This window comes from Thunnus thynnus, chromosome 10 (genome assembly GCF_963924715.1).
Source record: "Thunnus thynnus chromosome 10, fThuThy2.1, whole genome shotgun sequence".
In the NCBI taxonomy this organism is placed as follows: Eukaryota; Metazoa; Chordata; class Actinopteri; order Scombriformes; family Scombridae; genus Thunnus; species Thunnus thynnus.
The window spans coordinates 20,852,003-20,873,468 of NC_089526.1; the positions used below are offsets into that span (position 1 = coordinate 20,852,003).

A 21,466-nucleotide genomic window follows, 5' to 3' on the forward strand; every position below is an offset into this window, starting at 1 on the left:
ATAAAAAATTACATTAAAAAAATGCCAAAAATGACCTCCATATATCAACATTAAAAAAAATAAACATTCAGTGCTGGTTTCATGTCATTTAACAGGCGAATTAGAGATTCACTGATACGAGGTTCTATATTTAAATACTAGTTGTGATTTACCCCCCCCTCAAAAAAAGTAAGTCACATTGCTTTTCTGTTTGTGATTTCACAAAGGACTTTTGGTACTGGGTCTGTATTCCTGGAAAATGCTCGGAGACAAATATCCTTTTATGGCAAGCTGTCGGCTCGATATCCCATGCTTTGTTTTCAGACTGTTGCAAACTCAATCATTTCAAACTGTGGTTTAATTCAAGATGTTTAGACTCAAACGATCCTTTACTATCAGTAATACATGACAATAAGTACCCTGTTATTATTTAATGAGTTACAGTTTATAATGTGATCTGTCTGTTAACTAACTCACCAAAGTTAAATCCAAAGTCTTAACAATGATTCAGCGAATGAAGAAATGTATGATTCAATCACAGCAGCGCACAAAAACATCACAGTATGTATCCAAACATGGTTTTCCTGCCTGAGACTTCCAATAAAAGCAGGAACACGCTGTACAACAAAACAAACTTTTCACAACTTCGGCACAACTTTTCAGATTGACAGTTAATCCCCCCAAATTTTGATGCCCCACAAAAGAAACCCTACAAACAAAGAATAAAACCACACACCCACCACCACATTTACACATACAACGAACCATCCCACCCCACAATCATGCTCCCAGCAGACCCTCTTGCCTACCAGTTTTCCGAGACAGGACTTGAAGACCAGCATTGCCATTGAGTTCATCTAAGTTGTCTGATGAATTGAGTTGTTTAAGGTGTTGTGTCTGCTCTTGCTATCTGGTTCTGATCTTATTGTATCTCTCACTAGAGCTCTGTCTGCCTCTTTGACTGTTTCTTCCTGTCGGTCTGTCTAGCCTGTATCCTTGTCCGTGCCAGCAGTTTCATCAAGAAAAAGAATTCAGATTCAACTCAAGCTTCCTGCCTCCAGCACACTTATATCTGACTCTGACGCACGGAGGGTAGGGAAGGAGAGGAGAAGGAGGAGGAGGAGGAGGAGGAGGAGGAGGGATGGAGCAGTCACTGTGCGAGCATGTCTATCTTTCTTTCCCAAACACTTCTCCTTTTCTCCACCTCTCTCTCGCCCCTCCCTGAAGTGACAGTGTTATAAAAACCAGCTAAGCTACGACACACACTTTTATATGTAAGTGCCTGTGCACCGCCCCTCCATACACACACACACACACACACACACACACACGCACGCCTCCCCAGATTTTCAGTAATCTTGTGTGTTGTCAGTTAGTGGTTGTGGGTCAAAGACAGACTGTTGACTGGGCTGTCAGATTCTCTAAGCCTATCATTAGCCTGGAATTCACACAGGCCACACCTGCGTACAAACTCTCTCTTTCTCTCTCACACACACACACACACTCACACACACACACACACACACTCACACACTCACACACACACACACACACACACACTCACACACACACACACACACAATAAGCAAAAACCCCAGACAGCTCCTTCAATCAATGTTCACAGAAATATGCATCCTACGTGAAATGTTCTTCCCTCTTCTCTCATTTCTTTATGTCTGAAGGTCTTCCCATAAAAAGTAACATTTCTCACACTCGAGCTGTGAACCAGCTACAAACCTTGTTTTCATATATCTTTGTTTATGTATGTGTGAGTGACAAGCACTGATGGCAAGTAGGTCTTGCAGTCATTACGAATATACTGTAGAATAACTAACAACCAGTTAGCACTCCAAAGCTAATATATACAGGAGATATTGCAAGAAATTTCTATCTTCATGCAGATAATTCTCAACATAAAAAGTAAGGATCAAGAAGTGGAAAATTATTTTTTTTTTTTGGAAGAAATCCTGCATATCAATTTTTTTAATTCATGTTTTTTTTTTTTTCTCCAGAAGATCAGTGACTATGGAGTTGGCCACACAAATGCATTTTCTTTGGTGCAACAAGTGATATGAATGTTTACATCACAACACATGTTGGCATTACATGTCATGTTCATTTTAAACAGTCACACAGGAGTCACGGTGTTGAAAATCACATATCTTACTGTATTTGTAAAGTCGATGCCCTTGCTAACAGTGCGACCAAATGTGGTTAATCCCTGGTTACAAATTATTGAGTTGCTAAGCAACAAGAATTTAATGCCCCAATTTAAGAGGAATTTGAGCTGGTGAAAGCAGAGAGAAAATACTGCAAGTATTGTGCATAACAGTTCTTTAAGAGTAGCTCACTGAGGAAACTGATCAAATGAAAAATAAAACTGCTCATTTGAAAAACTGAGATAATAGTAACATTTTCCACCCTGTCCTAAGCTTTCAAAAATGTGATTCTTAGTTGATCCAAGAAAATCCCTCTTTTACTCATCCTTGAAATTCAGAGCAGGTCACTGTGACACTGGCCCTTCAAAAGGTTTAGGATTTAATGCAACTGCAGCAGGATTAAACCAAGCTTTCAAATTTTGAGTTTCCTTTACAATTGTGCTTCACAAATCTCCACAGGACTAATATCACAAACATGATCCTAACTAACCATGACTTAAGTGATTTTAGATATATTTAAGCTTACACATCTCATTTATTATTATTTTTCCATTTATTATACTTCTATGTGTGTTTGTCCTTGATAAGGGTGTGATAAATATCAGAGTCCATTGATAAATTGACGACATGCATCATGGAACTGGAAAAAAAAACAAAAAAAACACAACTGACATGTCAAAGATGGCGTATAAGCAACACAGCTTTTTCTTGCATGTAACAATAACACATTGCACCATGCACAACAAGATCACACACAAAAAGCTGTTTGTCCATGTTCTACTTTTCTACTGTGAACTTTTCCTTGTTATATAGAGACTGTTTGTGAGGTTCTGGCTCATTTAAAGATGAAAATGGTCTTAAATTTTATTTGAAGTGGTAAAAAATACAAATGGTTATATTTAACTTGCAGAAATATGTCAGCAAAACTTTGTTCACCTCTGAGATAGAAATACCCCAAAATACAGAAGCAATATCAAGCCTCTAACAGAGTATAGTATAGTAGGCAAGTATAGTCTGTCAAGCCAAATTGTAAGTTAAATGTACTGTTATGTTTTTAGCACTGAGTATGTATTAACTTTATGTGTGAGTGTCTTTTCCTATGTGTGTGCTGTGTGTGTTACCAGCAGCCTTTCCTCCTGCTCCAGCCACCTCTGATCCTCCTCCATCTGCTGTTGTTGTATCATCAGCTGTTCCTCCATGAACAGGCACTGCTGGCCTACACACTGCTGCATGTCTACAGCCCTGTCCTACACACACATACACACACACAAACACAAACACAAAAACACAAACAGAAATACAAACGTGCAACAAAAGACGAGGCATAGCGACAAACATGCACACCGACACGGGACCACATGCGCAGTCACAGACGCATGAGAAACATGCATGCACGCACACAAACAGAGGACATGGAGACAGACAGACACATACACCAAACTGATGAGAGGCTGAGCGATGGTGGACACACACACTGAAAATAATGGGTGTTGATGGACTGTTGATGTGTACCAGACATCAATGCTTTATCAGCTAGGATCAAAAAGTTCACTCTTAACTTTTAAATACATGTGTGGACTAGACTTGTTATGCAGAAAGTACTTTTTTCATTCATTATAACTTCTGTTTACAATACTTGAACTGTACGAATAGGAATGATAAGTCTGTTAAGGTTGCCAGGCAACCAATGCAATTTTAGCACCATGTATGTGTGTTTCAGTTGACAATCCTATCATAACTTACCTGTGCATGTTAGTGTGTGTTTGTGTGTACAGGGGCAACATTAGTCTCCTACCTCCATTGCTGAGCCCCACAGTGCCATGTCCTGTCCGTGTGGCTGGGGAAGGTGCTGTACATGCGAGTGTGTGTGGACGTGGTGGCGGGGGTGCGTGTGGGCGTGGTGTGTGTCCAGCATTGCCGCCGGCGGGGGGTACAGGGCGCTCGGCACCGAGGGGAGCGTGTGAGGGCCGGGGTATCCAGCCATCTGACACAGAGAGGGAGGGAGGACAAAGAGAGAGAGAAAAAAAACACAATGTTAGAGTGATATTCTCGTTGTTTTGATAACTGCAACATTAATTGCTGCAGCCTGTAAATTACACGTACATTTGTATTAGATTATAATTTGATAGACATAACAGTAGCAGAAGAAAATATTGGTTGTGTTCAGTCTGTAGAAGTTGTCTACATACCTGGTAGTGTCCAGGATGCTGGGGACTGGGGTAAAACCCTTCACTCGAACGAGGACTTGGATAACCTGGTCTACTAGGCTGCAGACAGAGAAAGAGACAGAGAGGGAACGAAAGAGAGACGATGGACAGAGAAGAGGAGAAGGTTGGAAAAAGACACAGAGTAAAAACAACAATAAAGTTACGATGCTTCTTCATCTTTTTCCCCAAACTAAATGTTAGAAGACAGGACACTGGAACATTCAGACAGACAATCAACACACAAACCTCAAGGAGCTGTTTGTGTGGCTGTGTTAGCCGTCAATCAAAACAGGGAACACCCACTGGGCTGCAAGTCCAGCAAGCTGTTAGTTGAACTGGCGCTAACTAGTATCCCTATGTTACAGACATTAATATCCATGGATAATAAAGCAACGACTATCGACCATTAGGATTACTGGTTAGATCATGTGATGCAGGTTAGGGCTGCACGTTCACCAAGGACCTCTCATTCAAGCATTGGCCTTTTCATATTAAAAGAAAAAGGAGGCACTGCTGCCAACAAGGCTGAAAGATGTTTAAAATATTTCCAATTATCAAGACAAATGACGGTTTTAATACTGTGTAATGCAAGCTTCTGCTGTGTGCTGCAGGCTAAAAGTAGAAAAAAGTGAGCCTGATACTTGATTTTATTACTTGATATTCTTTTCTCTTCATTTGCTGAGTACCTGTAGCTAAAAACAGAGAGGTACTTGGTGAACCCACAGCCTAGTTTCTTCTGTTGGTTTCTGGTGATTTGTTGAGATGAAGCTGTTGAAAGTTAATGAACTGTTTCCCCTCTGACACAGAGCTCATTTCCATCACAACGGTATTGTACCATCTACCTTCCACAGTCTCTCATAGTAGCTTTCTCTGGACCACACCTCCGACAGCAAGACGGACACAAAGAAACACAGGGAGGGAAACGGATGGCAAAAAGTATGAAGGGAGACAAGGAAGATGAAAAGGAAGAAAGGACAAAGAGAAGCAGACGAGACAAAGAAACTGAGGACGAGACAAAAAGAGGCTTCAAACTCTCAGACAGACAGAGAGGGAAATGTTCAGCGTCTTTGTGAACATGTCACACATGGAAGAACCCACGGTTCCTACACAAGAACAAAATTATATCTTACAAGCCCTTACACATTCACAGCCCTGTGCTGGGGAGGTTTCCCTGGGAATACCCATGTTAAAAATATAAAGATAAACACAGGGACAACAGACAGACGGACTGGAGGGTGAGGTTAATCAGACACGACTGTCGCACCAGGATAACTATCTGGAGACTTCAGGATGAATATTTAAAAGCAAGAACGAATGACCAAATAAATACATGAATAAAGCCACAATGTTATTGACAGGGACAAAGCACCAACTTTCCGTTTCAGTGCTGGCTGTGCCACTTATTACAGTATAGGCAAGACAAGTGATCGCAGCAGCAATTTAGACCTGCAGATGTGCCAAAGTGCGCCATCTTCTGGCAAGGAAATTAAGCGTGTACAAGTTTGACAATTGTGCCACCTGCAGGCCACGAGTATTACAGATGCCTTTTTTATTTCTTTGTTTGCAGATTCTGCATAGGGGAGAGCTCAACCTTTTGAAAATAAATGTGCATATTTGTGGGTTTACTACAACCTTGTTCTTTGTATCTAGTGAAAATATATGGGTATGTTTTGTTAACAAAAATTTCTCAAGCCGCAGGTATGCAGGCAGAATAAGCTGCCTTAGACTAGCACATTTTTGTTGAGCCAAGTAAAGATAAAGATAAAACTTGTGTTGTAAGAGAAACTGTTTTCAAACATGGAACTTGACAAACCTTCCAAAAATAAATGCATTGTTGCCTTTATGTATTGAACATTATTTTATCAGATACAAGCAGATGTGTAATTTAACAACACAACAATTTCAGGCCAGCACATGTTGGACACATTGTAAGTGGGATTTTTTTTTTTTTTTTTTTAACTTAACCTGTCTGTGTGAGACACATACAGTATTCCTGTTCTTACCATATAGCCCCATGGTATAACTCCACGAAGAATTTTAGGAATGCTGAGTAGCACAGTGTTCCCAGCATTGAAAGTCATAATTCATAGTGTAAAAAGGGGCACGAGGGAGGTAGGGTGCTGCCACATGCCCGCGGGGAAGACTGAACTTTCACCCCAAAAATGGGATCACCTACCAAAACAAGCTCACATGTAGCACTACTGTCGAGCAATCAACAGCTAAGTCAAGGTGACAGAGAGCCAGGAGTTCAGTATAAACAGGCTTTAGTAGAGGGAGACCTTTGTTATGTACTTGTTATGTATTTATAGAAACTGCTTCAGTCCTAGGCTTCACACATTCCAATAAGCTTCAGTAGTAAATACACAATATATCAATGTGATACAGAATATATTATAGTATAAATTGCAATAAGCCTCACAGCATTATATTTAACTCTCCTGTAAAGTTACAGTAGTTAGTCAGAGCTCTTTGCTCTTGGACAGAGTTGATAACCAGAACTGGGGAGTGGAAAAAGCAGCATTAGGTCAGGCTTTGGGTTCCACCACCTAGTGTAAAAAAATGTTAACATCTGTTTTGAGCTCATCTCACTCATTAAATTACAGTGATGTTTAAAAGTCGACCACAAAATTCTTTCCTCAATTCTGTGAATATTTGCTTTTTCTGGCTTATCCGTAAAGTATAAGTTCCATGTGTGTTAGATGAGTCAGACTGTTTGCTCAGTGGAAGAAGGATTTTGCACAGGCATCCTGAACGAGCTAGAAATAGGGTGCAATAATCCGAGGACACATCAACACAATGCCTGACACAGACAAACCAGACAAAAACAACTACATTTAATCACGACAGAGGACAATCAGCAGCATGTCCTTTATAAGTAGAGCATGCTACCGGGATAAGCATAGACATACTGATGGCACAGTCAGTGTTGGCAAGCACTGTATCAAAATCACTCCACTCAGGTTATCATTAATGATTCATACGTTGGATTGGGTTTAGTCATAGGTGCCAAATATTAAAACCAAAAAATGTTGCAACATTCTTTTCTAAGCCTGTAACAGGTCATATTTCCCATCCTGAAAATAAATGTGAAGGTCTTCCCTCCCTTTTTTTTGGTAAAATTAGACTAATATGTTTCCTAAACTGAACCACAACTGGACATTTATATTGGATCTATTTCAAGTGGCTGACTAAACACTCTGCTAATTTTAACTTTGGTGAGTAAAGCCAGGGTTGTGAGTGCAGACTGGCCACTTGTGAAATGAGCACTAAACGTAAATCAAACTTTGGGACATTTCAAGGAAAAACCCACATATTTCTCTTGGCAAGCATGAATTTTTTCTGATATCGAAAACATCAATAATAAAAGTGTTAAAATAGGCAGATTTTTTTTCCGCCACTAAAATTCAAAACAAAGGTTTTTATGTTTGTTTGCTTTTGTTTGCTTTTGTTTTTCTTTTGCGTAAGAGGCCTGACTGACTTTATTTCCAGACTTTATCATGGCTTTTGCCAATTCACTGCTGAAATTTTTAGGTATGAATGCTCAGGTGAATTTTAATAAGGTTTCAAAATGCATTTTGGGAAATATATGAACTCACTAAAGAAGGTAAAAATATACAAAGTAGGTCGATGCTATGTGGGGAGAATGAAAAAGTAAATTACTAGACTTTGCATTGGACACAGATTTGTTGTTTTGTCTCATATACAAGATACAACAACAGAGTAACTGAATGTGGAATTTTCCTTTAAATCACCTCGAAGACTGATCAAAGGCTCTTCAGCAGTGAATGCTGCAACATTTTTATGATACAGATTTGTGAGTTTGTTAAGTGGTTATTATGCAATGATACACCACCTGCCTTCAATGGTGTGCACTGGAACAGGGAGGGCTGTTCAGTGCAGGGGATGGGTAAAGGCATGTGGGTAGTAACAGGGAGGCTGGGCCTTCGACTGGGTAGATGGGGGTTACTTGCGGACAGGGTAAAAGCAGAGGGTAGTGGGGGGACGAGGGGGGCCAGCGGGGGCCTCCCACATTGTGGCTGGAGGTCAGAGTCAGGTTGGGGTGGGGTACTGGGATTAGTTTGGCAGCCAGGGTGAAAGCTGGGCAACGGCAGGGATTTAAGATGAGAATTTGACTGAAGCTGGATGTTCTGAAGGTCGTGGAGACAAGCGTTTGACATGTTGTTGGACAGAGAGTTAAGGTTAGGACTAGATTGGGAAAGGAGTGAAGGGAAGTGCCTGTCATAGGAGTGGGATCTATTTGGCTTTGGCTGGGATGAACAGGGCAGGTGGCTGTTAGTAGGTGGATTTGTCTTGTGGGGCCAGCTGCCTTTGGGAAGACTGTCTGAATTTGTAAGAGGTGGAGAACAGAAGTCAGCGTGAGACGGTGGAGGCAATTCGGGATTCAACTTGGTGTGGTGCAGAGAGAAAGAGCGATTGCAGTAAGAGGTGTTTTGAAGAGGAGGTGACTGAAGCTGAGGATTTGGAGAGGAGGAAAAGTGATGGGAAAACATCAGAGATGATGAGGTGGGAGTGGGCAGGCGAGAGGAGGAGCAGGGAGATGAAGGATGAGGGTTTCCAAGGCAGAGGGAAAGCTGAGAGGCAAAGTGCTGGTTTTGATGGTAATGGTGGTGAGGAGAAGGAGCAGACAGACAATCCAGACTGAAGGTTGGCTGCAGGGAGGGACGACGGCTGGGCTGCAAACACAATAGAGAGACAAAGGTGGAGGAGGGACATATGGAAATAAAAGGTATCATGGAAGACAGAGGTGTAGTAGACAGGGGAAAGAGACAGGAATGTGCACAACTAAAACCAAAACCATACAGTTACTGTGATTCAGAAGAGCATGAAGTGTTTTTGAACCATCAGTGAACAGGCTGTAACTTCCCAGAAGAAGAATCATCAAATTCCTTGTTGTGAATGAAGTGGCACGAATGCACTAATGCATTCACTAAAGCTGGCAAGTTTTAGGCAAGGACAACTGCATCACTGAAGGCTTAAAAAAAAACCAACTAATCTCTCAAGACATATGGCTTTAGTTGTAACCAAAAGAAGCAGCTAACAGATGCTAACAGCAGGGGCATGAGGGCAGTAGGCGAGGATGAATTAGCCAGCAGCTGGGGCAACAAGCTGTGAGGTGGGATGGTTCTGGTAGAGGTGGGGGTGGGGATGGGGGTTTGTGGACTCACGAAGGGAACAATTTAAGAAGTAATGTTATATTTATCAAAGCAAATTATTTAGGAAATACACCTTGTTAACTCATTTAAATGGAGCAGTTTAGCAAAAATGTTATCAGTTTCGTGTGGAGGGGTCTGATAGTGGTCAGGAGCTTAATGAAGTCATATTACTGAGACCCAGTAAGTTTCCATTGTTTTTTCTCCCCTGTAAACTGTAACAGAAACCTCATCCTGCTCCCTATGGGGTGATGATGCAGAAAAAAAACCTACATAACAACTCGCTTCTGCAGAAATCCTGCATGTCAAAAAAGTCAAAATGGTCAAATGTGAGGAAAATTCGATTGATTTGCTACATAATTATTGTGTTCTTCAACTTCAAATTCAATATCTCACTGTGAATAGTGGTCAGTTAGAATCATGTGTAATGCAATAAAGAATATAAATCACTAACTCCATTTGAAAGCATATTAGATCACTGTCATCATATAATTAACTAAAGAGAACATGGGGTTTGCAGTGATCAGCATGTCTCGCTGCAAATAGCACAAACACAACAACACAGCAGATAATGCAGGTCATGAGGACAGACTTTTTATACCTGCTTTACTCACACAAACATACACACAGAGAGAATAGACAGACAGACAGAACCACCAATCCATGTGGTGGATTAGTGTCTTACTTTTGGTGGTGCTTCATCAGACCCTCCTGAATCCCATGAAACAGTGACCTGCCTCCTCATCTCCATCCTGTTCCTCTCTTTCTGCTGGACCTTCTCCTCCTCTAATATAGTGCTGGAAAGAAGGAACGAAAAAAACAAGATAATGTATCACAAAAAAGGTTTCTACTGCAATGTTGTTTTAAGTACTGGAAAGAGGCAAAAGAAAGATTTTAGGTAAAGACATGCAAATGTTTCAGTATCGCACTAGAAATAAACCTGTGGCAAGAAGCATGAATATTGTGGTACAGCATTGCCTGACATGTTGTTAGGCCAGGTACAAAGTGAACTGAAATGAACCAACCAAGTAAGACTGAACAATCTTGGTGAATCTGATATTAGAGCAGGTGTGAAATCATCTACTGTTTCACTAGTCTTGAAAAATACCCCTTAACAACTGTCTTTTTTTGCAAATGAGAAGCACATCAAAAGAAAGTAGCAGTTTTATATATATAACAGTATAATGCCATCTCCATCCTGCTCTACTCTTTTTGTCAGGTCTTGACCCCAACCTGAACCATTTTGATATAGAGAACATGGTTTTCCATTGAGTACTTTCAACTAACTTGACCACCTCATGTGTGCACAGGTAAAAAAAACAAACATACACTCCCACACATGCACACATCCCACAGTACAGGTTTATACCAAGAACAGTTGTTGTCTAAAAAGCAAACTGCCTGCAAAAGTTCTACCTACTGTTAGAAATATGAAGTCAACCACATAAATGTCTGCACAATCTCATGCATACAGAGCATTCTTCACACACTGTCTGTACAGAGCGTCAAAATCTGAACTACAACAGTCAAAAGGAAATTACAGCCAAAAATCAACTTTGTGATATAACATCTTATTGCTCAGTCTTTTACAAACATAACAGTCCATTCCATTTAAACAATTTGTCAAAGTAACCAAACCAAATTTTCCCTGCAGTTCTGTTAGGATGTTCAGCAGGAGCATCCAAAGACAACATTTAGTCATACTAATGTTACACTTCACTGTGAATTCACAGTAACTACTGATACTGCTATGACGTCAGGAATATTAGTTCCAGCAAGTAACCAGTAAATCTGAGAAATATTGCTTAAGAGCAGATTGAATCATTTTGAGGTTTAGCAGGCTTCCACGCCCCTAACTCAGCGCTTTTAGTTCTAATGTAGCCAAGAGGAACACACTGTCTTTACTCACTACAATGACCCTTACTGACCTGTCCCCTGGTGAAACTTCTGCTAAACAAAACCCAGATTCCCAGGAACGTGCTGGTGCTGAAGAGTTGATGGTTCCACGAATCAGAAAACAGAGTGGTTGAACAATCCAGCACACAGACTCTTTCTACCCTCCTCTCCTTGACAAGGGTGAGTGCTATTTCTAGTAACATCATTAGCCTCCTGTTTCTGTTGTTTCCTGCCGTCTGTGTGTATGTGTGTCCTTGCACCTGTCCACGTCAGTCCATTTCTATGCTATTCAGCCTAATAGTGGATTTAAAATAGGGAGGAAATAAAGATTATATTGTAAAGGATAGCTCAGTTTTGCTACACATTTTTTTATTTTTAGATTAATTTAGATTATTAAAATACACAAAAACTTTCATCAAAAGAACAAAAAACTAACCATATAACTGCTTGAGAAAGCATTTTTCTTTCATAAGTGATGTCTAAACATCGTGGCTGCATTCCAACTTTGTGTCCTTAACGTTTTTATTTAAAGTCCATTTAACAAGGCAGCCCGTAAGAAATTGATCCAAATGAATCCAGGCATGAATAAATCTGCGAACCGTGCCTCACAGTTTAACAGTAAATGACATCATGTATGAATACGTGTGATGACGACAACCTCAGCACCTGGCCACATCAACCCTAGCGATCTCCTCCCTCCCCTTCTTCACGCCACCACCTGGAAAAACAAGGCCTATTGAGTTTATTTACTCAGGCTTGGCTAACTGCACAATCTTGGACTTTTCAGAAACGCCCTGCCTCACTCTCACGTAGTTCTCACCTGAGAGCTGCCCAATACAACCTCCACTGATGGCGGATGGACAACACCAATAAAGATATCTGGGCTCAAGAGCACTGAGATTTAAACCATATACCATGTGGCCTCTACTCTCAATCACACTTTGTTAAAGCTGTCACAGCGGCAGATCCACACAATAATAACACTGATGTAGTTTTAAAGACTATATGCAGAGATATGTGTCAATAGGACAAATCTTGGTGGAATATTCATCACTGCTGAATGTTTTTTTTTTTAACTGACTTTGACTGAAACATGAAATTTTGAAATACAGATACAATTTTTGAAGTAATAGCTGAAGTAAATTTACAAAAGGCTTCAGAACAAAAGCAGACTATATTTAAAAGATGTGGCCTAAATACTGAAATTACATTATATTATCTTTACAGCATTATAAATCAAAGAGAGGCAAAGTGGCTCACAATTATGCAAAAAACACACCACGCATCCACCTTACTGAAGTGGACACAAAATCCCTTCCAGTTCAGCAAATCCCATTTCGTGGCTACCGTAATCTTGACCTTCAACATCCTTGTTTAGAAAAACATACAAAGAAAAAAGAAATCCATCTACCACTGATCTTCAAAAACAACCATGAATGATATTTAGGATGTATATAAAAGGGCCGCTCCCAAACAGCTTTAGACGAAACGTATAGATATTGTTGCATCCACTGGTTGAAGAGCATTGGTACACACAGCCCCAGTTAGAGTTGTGAAAAAGAAGAATAAACTTTTTGCTGTATTATAGTCTGACACCACAACCTTACTTAAGGTCTTATGAGAAAAAAAGACAATACTTTACCTCTAGACAAGGCCAATCCAATAGCACCAGAGTATATCCAATCAACCCCTTTTAAGAAAATAACAAAGCCACTAAAACACTGATGGATGAGCAGCACTCAGCACTGATGTACTACTGAAGAGCAACATGAACAACTGCACCACTAAAAAGATTAAATCCACTTCTCCTGGCAGGATGACACAAGTATGCTCTTTCGCAGCTGAACACTAGACTACAGCCTATTCACCACACATAAACGTCACTATCTGGATAATCTGATCTGAGAATAAGAAGCCCTGGTCCGCTAGCTATGGGAGTACAGCGCTACAGTAGCTCTGCTTGCCTTTTCCTTCCTTCTTTCATTCTCTTTCTGTCTCTCTCTCTCTGCTCTTTGGAGAGCTATAGCTCCTGGCAGCTGCCCACTGTGTAAACACACACACACTCATGTTGGTCTGCCGTCTAGGAAAACTGTAGTAGTAGCTGAGAGCTGCATATTTGGCAGGAGAGACCTATAATTGATATTATGATATAAAAGCTGGCCAGACCAAAGTAAACTAAATCATATACCCTTATATGGCATGAATATGGCATGATTTCTCCTATTAATAGCCAGTGACTACAGTTAACATTGTCAATATTGACTTGGTCTCCAAGACACTGGATGAGGCACGTTAAGGGTTCCTCAGTTCTGCTTTATGCCATTTATATCACAGTCAATTAGAATAAATGTTCTTAATTTTGTCAGCTTAACACCCAAATGCAGTTCACATGTACTTTTCCACACTGGGTTTTCAGACCAGTAAGACATACAACCACAAACATACTGTAAATGTGTCAGACTAATGAATGGATCTCCATGATGCTTTTGGATCCAAAAATATAAATAAAGAAAGTAAGATCAGGATGACACAAAGAAAAGGTGAAAGAGTTCAGGAGAAACAGAGTGAGTAAGAGGAGTAGAATAAGTAGAAGAGCGAGGAAAGCTGACATGAAGAAAATTGGAAGAGGAATCGTGGTGGAATTTAAGGTGTGAGTCATGCTGGTTTTAAACAAACTCATAAAACCACAGGAGTTAAATATGCACTCTTATTTTCCTGTTTCTGTGTGTGTGAGAGAAAGAGAATGAGACAGAGAGAGAGTGTGCATGTTGAAGGAAATAATGATGGCATCTTATTGTGCTGCTGGAACTTACAGTACTACACCTCTGTTTTATTATGAGTTTTTAATGTAGAAAAACATTTCAAACCCTAGCATTCGTGATGAAATGTTAAATGGAAAAATTACTCTAAAATATATGGACATCAGATCCAGTTTTCTGCAGTTGAATTAGTTTTGAGTGATGTAAAAAATGCTACTGTGTGAATACATATAATGTGGAAAGAGTCTCTCTCATTTCCTTTCTTCATGATGTACACTAAGTTACTAACTACTGTGCTAATATTTTTAGATAATTGCACTCACTCACATGCAGTTTTTTAAAAAACATTTCAATTGTAAATACCTAAAAAACAAAAAAACTCTTAAGATGTAGATATCAAACAGATATAGATTGTTAATAATAAGCAAAAACATCATATTAAATAGCTGTGTGTAGATAGTGATTTAACATTGACTAGGGCTATAAAAGCATCTTTGTTCCGCAGAATCAGTTGTGGTCAATCATCTAGGACAATCCCTATCTGTTTAAAAATGAGAAAACTGTCATTTAGTGGACAAGTAGGATCACTTAATGAAGAGATTTTTAAAAAGCAAGCAAGCATGCTACACAATTATCACATCTTTCAGTGGTGTGTGGTCTGAGTTGAGGCCCTGTTGTTACTTAAAGGGAACCTATTATACTTATTTCCAGCTCTATATTTTTATTTTTGGACTCCACTAGAGTAGCTTTGCATGATTTGCAGTTCAAAAGTCCTTATTTATCTTATATTGGCCCTTTATGCAGCCCCTCAGTTCAGCCTCAGGGCAGCACATATCAGAGTCGTGTTAAGTTACCAAGGATGCAAACCCAACATTAACGTTTCCTGCTTTACTGATTCAAATTAAAAGTTTTTAAATGACTAAATGACTAAACAATGGGAGACTTTTATCTTGAAGAATTTAAAGGAAATGAAACATGTTCCTAACCGAATTAGCAGAGCTTTGTTAGCTGTGCTAAAAACCGGTCAAAACAACAACATATGGAGATATCTGGAGCTCTTTGTTCAGTGGATTATTTAGAAATAATGCAGGGAGGAATAGCACAAGCAGAAATAACCAGTGATGATGATGTCTGATGAAGAGCTGCAGACGACCAGCACACCTCCAACAGGTAAGCATCTTATTTTACTTTGCTGTGCTGTGTAATGGAAAAACACTCACAGCTTGCCAGCTCCACTTGAGTCATGGCTCAATGGGAATACCCTCAAAACAAATGGAAAAATGCCATAATGTTGGCAGAGTGGAGCAGTGACCTTGTGTCAGATGACCATATAAGGAAATCCGCCACAAGTTGATGTCGGCTCAGGCTGAAGGTAGAGAAAAACATCGGAAACTGAGCGTTCAGAGCAGTCTGAAGCTGGTGCTTTTTGCTCACAGAGATTACTTCTACATATGTTTACCTCATTATTTGACACTTTGGTCATGTTTAATTTGAACATCCAACATTGTAACATTTTATATATGACTGAAAATAAGGAAAAGCATAATAGGTCCCTTTAAAGGAACAGTATGTAGAATTTAGTGGCATCTAGCGGAACGGACTTGGCAGAAATGGAATATAATATTCATAAGTATGTTTTAATTTGTGTATAATCACATGAAAATAAGAATTGTGTTTCTGTTACTTTACAATGAGCACTTTATATCTACATAGGGAGCGAGTTGCCTTCCATGGAGGCCAACCATGTTTCTACAGTAGCCCAGAACAGGCTACACACTGGTCCCGTAATTCATGTAAAATCTGAGTCACAAAGTTTCACCTTTGCTCAACTCACCATCTAAAATTCATGGTAGTTTTTTTATTAGCACGGGCAGTATTCCTGTTATGATGATTTATGCTGCCATCACAGACCATGCTGAAACATCACCTCCAAAAAACTACAGGTCTGTTCATGTCTGAATGATTTTGAATTGTTGAGTCATGGTGGCTGGGAAAAGCTCTGCCCCTACTGTACTATACAACAACAAAAAAGAAAGAAAATGTCAGTGAACCTTGATAAAAAAGATACAGTGCCGACTCTTGTTCAGTTCTTTCTTCAAGTAAATTTCAAATATTACTTCACCTACTTTAATTTTTCAAGTTGTCAGTGGGAAAGTCTCAGATACTCCTACATGAAAAAAGCAAAATCAAGATCCTATTAAACTGTTGTTATTATAATACATGAACATATCTTACATTTAGAAAAAGTTGACCTGATTTAGGTGGTTTACCTATTTTTCTACATCCGTGTTGGGGGAAAATAAAATCTGAGTGCTGCTGACGGCAATTTGGCTGTTAGCATCCAATGATTAGCATTAATCACATACTCCAACTCTACTCTGGCTGGCATAAATTATAAAACATGTTAGATTTATAGAGCCATCGGTTTTTTTACTTGCTTAGAGACACAGTCTCTCTTTTTCTCTGTCCCAGCAACTGACGATGACACCATGAATCAGTGTTATTCAGATTTAAAAAACAATGGTTTCTTTTGGTCTTTGCTTGAGTACATTATCTTGTTAGCGCAGCTCTCAGTACTTTTAATAAAACATTTCAACTGTCTCGCTCAGTCATAAGTATGACATTATATGACTCATGAATATAGGCTTAAACCCTTCCTGTTTAAAGGGGAATATCACACTGACACATTACTCTGAGGCTTATTCATCTTGTTCTTAAATTGCAAATAGTGTTGTCTAACTCTGCCTTATCTGATCACAACATGCCCGACATATTGTCTCTTGATAGATAAGGTCTCTTTGCCAATCTGTCTCCAGGCAAAGCTGGTAATGAGGCAATGTATCATTTAACAAGGAAGCAAGGTGTGGCCGAGATATCTCATCTAATCTATCTCTGTCATCATCACATCTCTGTTACGGTGCCAACAATAATGTCATCAGCCCAAACAGGAAGTGCAGTGCAGTCTGTAAAGTATTTGTACGGCTTTGTTTTGGCTCTGTACTCCTGCACATTTCATGTGAAAAACAATATCAATCCGTGTTTGATAGACCATGTAGAAATTGTAGCTCTTGGTATGGATCTCCCAAAGGGTAAAAACAATGCTAGAAATACTACATTGTTCACCCAATATGGATGTGAAAGTCAGATATTTAACCTCATTAAAAATATCACTGTCTACTGTGTCACTGTAACGGACTGCAGTGTACAGCATAGTGTAACAGTGCTAAAGAGGAGACAAAAATGTAATACTTCACACAGCTGTTGTTAAGAGTCAAAAATACAAAGTTAAATACAGCAGTGTTGAAATATAGAAATGATTTCCTTATCCCCTCCCTCGTTTAAAATTAACAATTAATATTGTGATGCAAACTACTTTAAATCAGGGCAGACACAAAACATCTCCCTTTTGTGACACAGATATGATCAACTTTGTCATCTAAAAATAAAAATAAGATCTGCTTACTGTCTGCTTACTGGTTATCCACTTAGCTGTGACTGTCTTTCTTTCAGTCATTCTATCTCTAATGTTTAGTCCTGGTCTAAGGCAGTAGTAGTAGTGGTAGACGGTATGTCATTTAATTTTAAACATATAATATCTGCTGTACAGTAGCTCTTTGTCTGCTCAACTTATCGGGTCAGTTTCCTGTGATTAATTCAGACAGACAGTGACACCTGCTGTTAGAGAGGCGTAAGAAAATGCTTCATCTGAAAACATCATTTACTCTGACAAATTCCTTTATCTAACTTATAGTAGAAGTAAAAACATGCGCAGTGATGAAAAACTCACATCTTCACTTTTAAAAGATAGTGACAGAGACTAAGTAAAATTTTGACACGTATAATTACACAATGTTGAAATACTGGAACTATTATCAACCTTGTGCAGAAACTTTGTATTACAGAGTGATTTAGTGGGAAGCTGTCTAGGTAGAAACATTCCTTTTTATGAGCAAATTTAATAAATGTAATAAATGTAAAACTGAATCTTTGTTACTATAAGTCATGTTATTCTTTGTGCTTCTTTCGCTCATACCACCACACCCCAAACCTACTATAAAGGACAAAAAATGGCAAATGCACACATAACGTTTTCAAGATTAATTCAAACATTTGAAAGACATAAAGCTGCAGGATGCACACACAGAGACTCTCATACACTCTCAAAGCACATATGATTAAATACCTCAGTTGTGTTTTGAGTTCAGTGAAGCGCGGCCTCTTGCTGGGATCATACGACCAACACTTTGTCATCAGGCTGTAGAGAGTAGGTGGGCACTGAGGCGGCATAGCCAGTCGTTCGCCGTTTTCTATCCTGCCAATGACGTCGTTGTTCTTCACACCTTGGAAAGGCTTGATGCCGTACATAAGAATCTCCCACATACAGACGCCTGTGGAAAGACAAAAAACATCAAAATACAACCACTATGAGCTCTTTGATGCTGCAAAGACGAGAGAGTAAAACTAAAACAGAAGCTGACTTGAAATCAAAAAACCTACTGTTACATTATGAGGACAAAACTGACACAGAAATAAAGAAAACAGCACAAACTTACCAAACATCCAGACATCACTGGCTGTAGTAAATCGTCTGAAGTTGATGGATTCTGGAGCCATCCATTTAATAGGCAGTTTACCTTTTGACGCTGGGATACGGGGACGAGAGGAACTGTGTTACACTTCACAGGTCAGTTCAGCTCACATGATGAATAATATCGGAGCTTTGCTCCATGTGATGTTACAGAACAACAACAGCTAGATGAAAATTGTGGAGGGTGTATTTATGGGCACACTGTGTGTGTGTGTATGGAGTTGTTATTGTTACCTTTGTAGTAAGAGCTATCTTCCATGTATCGTGACAGACCAAAGTCCCCCAGCTTCACACAGTCGACTGTAGACACCAACACGTTCCGCGCTGCTATGTCCCTGAAGAGAAAGACATACAAACATGTACATTTATTCTGTTATTCTACTTAATGAGAACCTTAATAAATGATTTACATATGTCATGTTAGTAGTACTAGCTACCTTAAACCATCAGGAAACCATCCTTCAATCAAATAGCTGACCAGACAATCAAGCAGATTTGACATTATGGGCACCCATATACTAGGATAAGGAACCTTTTCCCCACCATATCAGACTATGTCTCCATTTTTTAGCAGAATACATGTTTCAACATAAAGCTTCCAGTAGGTGGCAAAACCAGGCTGTGGTTTGTACTTGCAAAAAAACAGTATTGCAGATCTGGCTGTCCCACATTATTATTACATATTAAATATGTATTAATATTCTATGAAGGATCACTTTGCACTTCTAACTACTTCTACTAAACTATAACCTTAACCTCAAACATTTATAATTTTTAAATAATATGGTATATCGCAGTCTTGGGAAGCCCTCTTGCATACCTGTGTACAAAGCGTTTGCTCTCCAGATAAGCCAGTGCTGTGCTGAGCTGGTAGGAGTACAGGATGAGAGAGGCCAGGTCCAGACTGTACTTCCTCACCTGCAGGAATGAACGTAACTATGGAGGACAGAGAGAGAGAAAAAAAACAGACAGGATGTTAGAGAGAAGGCGCAACAGTGATGTTGGGAAAAACAGAGGATGGAGACAAGGAGAGAGAAAGCAGGAAAAGCAGAAGAAAGCGCTGAGACAGACAGAAACAGAAAGATTGTGATTTACTAATAGATAACGTAAACCCTTATACTAATCGGTGTTTTACCTCTCCGAGTGTGCAGAGCTCCATGATGATCCAGACTGGATTCTCTGTGATGACTCCCATTAGCTTCACGATGTGAGGATGGTCAAACTGACGCATGGTCACTGCGGAGAAAGAAGAAGACGATTAGTTAACAAATAGGTTTTTCTGTACTGAAGGGCTCCTGCAAATTCTTGAGAATGAAAATTTGCTGGAAGGTAACATGTGACCAACACACACACACACACACACACACACACACAAACACACACACACAAGGAGCTTACATGCTTCCTGGAGAAACTTCTCCCTGACGCTGTCTGACGTTGAGTTTTTACACGTCTTCACTGCCACAGACAGCGCTGGGTTCTCCTGCAAGATACAGATACACCGAAGCAAAATCAGTGGCAGCATCACAGCTGAACTGAATTATCTACATAAAGTACAGTATATCCACTGTCCACTCATATCTCAATAGACAGGCAGGAAACTCAAAATTAAAGTTATTTGAGGTCTTAAGTTAAATTTATTTATTTTAATGAAGGTCTATTCAAATTCATTTACATTATATTATGTGTTTCTGTATCAAAGTCAGAGATTTGTGAATATATTGGAGTTATTCTGTGATAAACCAATAATGTTCTTCTGTTACAACTATATTGTACATGTGCCGTTATTGTGATATGAGTTTAAGTTTGGTTTCTATTTAGCTTAGCTTCAAATTGACTTTGCAGGGAGTGTTAGAGATAAAGACAACAGGGGAGAGGATTACCAGCATGTGTATTATGAGTCAGAAGCAGAATTTTATTATTTATTATAGAAGATGAACTACAGTTCTGTATCTACAGAGCAGAGTGTCATGTGAGTGAATGACTAACACAAGATTTGTATGGATTTGCTTTTTCCCCACCAATCAAACCCTAAAGCTGTAGGTAGGGGATCATCTATAGAAGGCTATACTCATCAGATTATTCAGATCTTAACATACCATAAGTAAAAGCTACGTTACAGCTACGCCTTCAATAAATTCACCGTCATTGATAACAATAAGAATGTTCCCCTGGTGTTTTGTATATCTAGGGGTGTGCTGTGTGCCTAATGCATCTATGCTGAGTCACACACTGACTGGGTCCCTGTGACACATTCAATTTATGTAGCAAAAGATGGACAGCACACATAAGAGTGTTAGAGAGCTTACAACTATAGCTTTATAATGCTCTGTGTGTGTGTGTAAGGGAGGCTGTTTACCGGGCTGATGTACACTCCTTGGTGGACGTCTCCGAACTGGCCTTCACCTATGCAGCGTCCCAACTCAATACGATCCCGCTGAATCTCATAGTCACGTGCTAGACACACAATATACATGGACATGAACACACACACATACAGTACAGACACACAAATGAAGACAGAGTAGACCTTCAGATCAAACACACACACCACTACCCACACATACACTTCTTAGTCAGGCTTTGCATCAACCAAGCTTGTCCGAGCTTTTTACAGCGTGCAGGGTTTGTTTGTTTTTGCATTTGATTGCTGAGAAATCATTTACAACTGATTGTGTGGATCATTTCTTCCGGCAAATTCATAATA

General features: G+C 39.5%; 1 protein-coding gene across 12 annotated transcripts in view; it reads right to left on the bottom strand.

The window, feature by feature from the left end:
- Window positions 1–21,466, bottom strand: part of LOC137191719 (focal adhesion kinase 1-like) — a 65,385-nt gene that overhangs the window by 8,843 nt on the left and 35,076 nt on the right. For 6 of the 12 annotated variants that reach the window (XM_067602046.1, XM_067602041.1, XM_067602045.1 and 3 more), the window contains 12 exons: window positions 21,119–21,216; window positions 20,158–20,242; window positions 19,895–19,995; window positions 19,580–19,695; window positions 18,994–19,094; window positions 18,725–18,814; window positions 18,355–18,559; window positions 10,202–10,313; window positions 8,203–9,039; window positions 4,328–4,405; window positions 3,934–4,122; window positions 3,260–3,385 (listed from right to left, as the gene is read on the bottom strand). In XM_067602046.1, the coding sequence (XP_067458147.1) occupies window positions 3,260–3,385; window positions 3,934–4,122; window positions 4,328–4,405; window positions 8,203–9,039; window positions 10,202–10,313; window positions 18,355–18,559; window positions 18,725–18,814; window positions 18,994–19,094; window positions 19,580–19,695; window positions 19,895–19,995; window positions 20,158–20,242; window positions 21,119–21,216 (2,138 nt within the window). Of the gene's footprint in view, window positions 1–3,259; window positions 3,386–3,933; window positions 4,123–4,327; window positions 4,406–8,202; window positions 9,040–10,201; window positions 10,314–13,054; window positions 13,357–18,354; window positions 18,560–18,724; window positions 18,815–18,993; window positions 19,095–19,579; window positions 19,696–19,894; window positions 19,996–20,157; window positions 20,243–21,118; window positions 21,217–21,466 lie in introns of those variants that run through there. The other 6 variants (XM_067602049.1, XM_067602048.1, XM_067602051.1 and 3 more) reach the window with 3 other exon arrangements.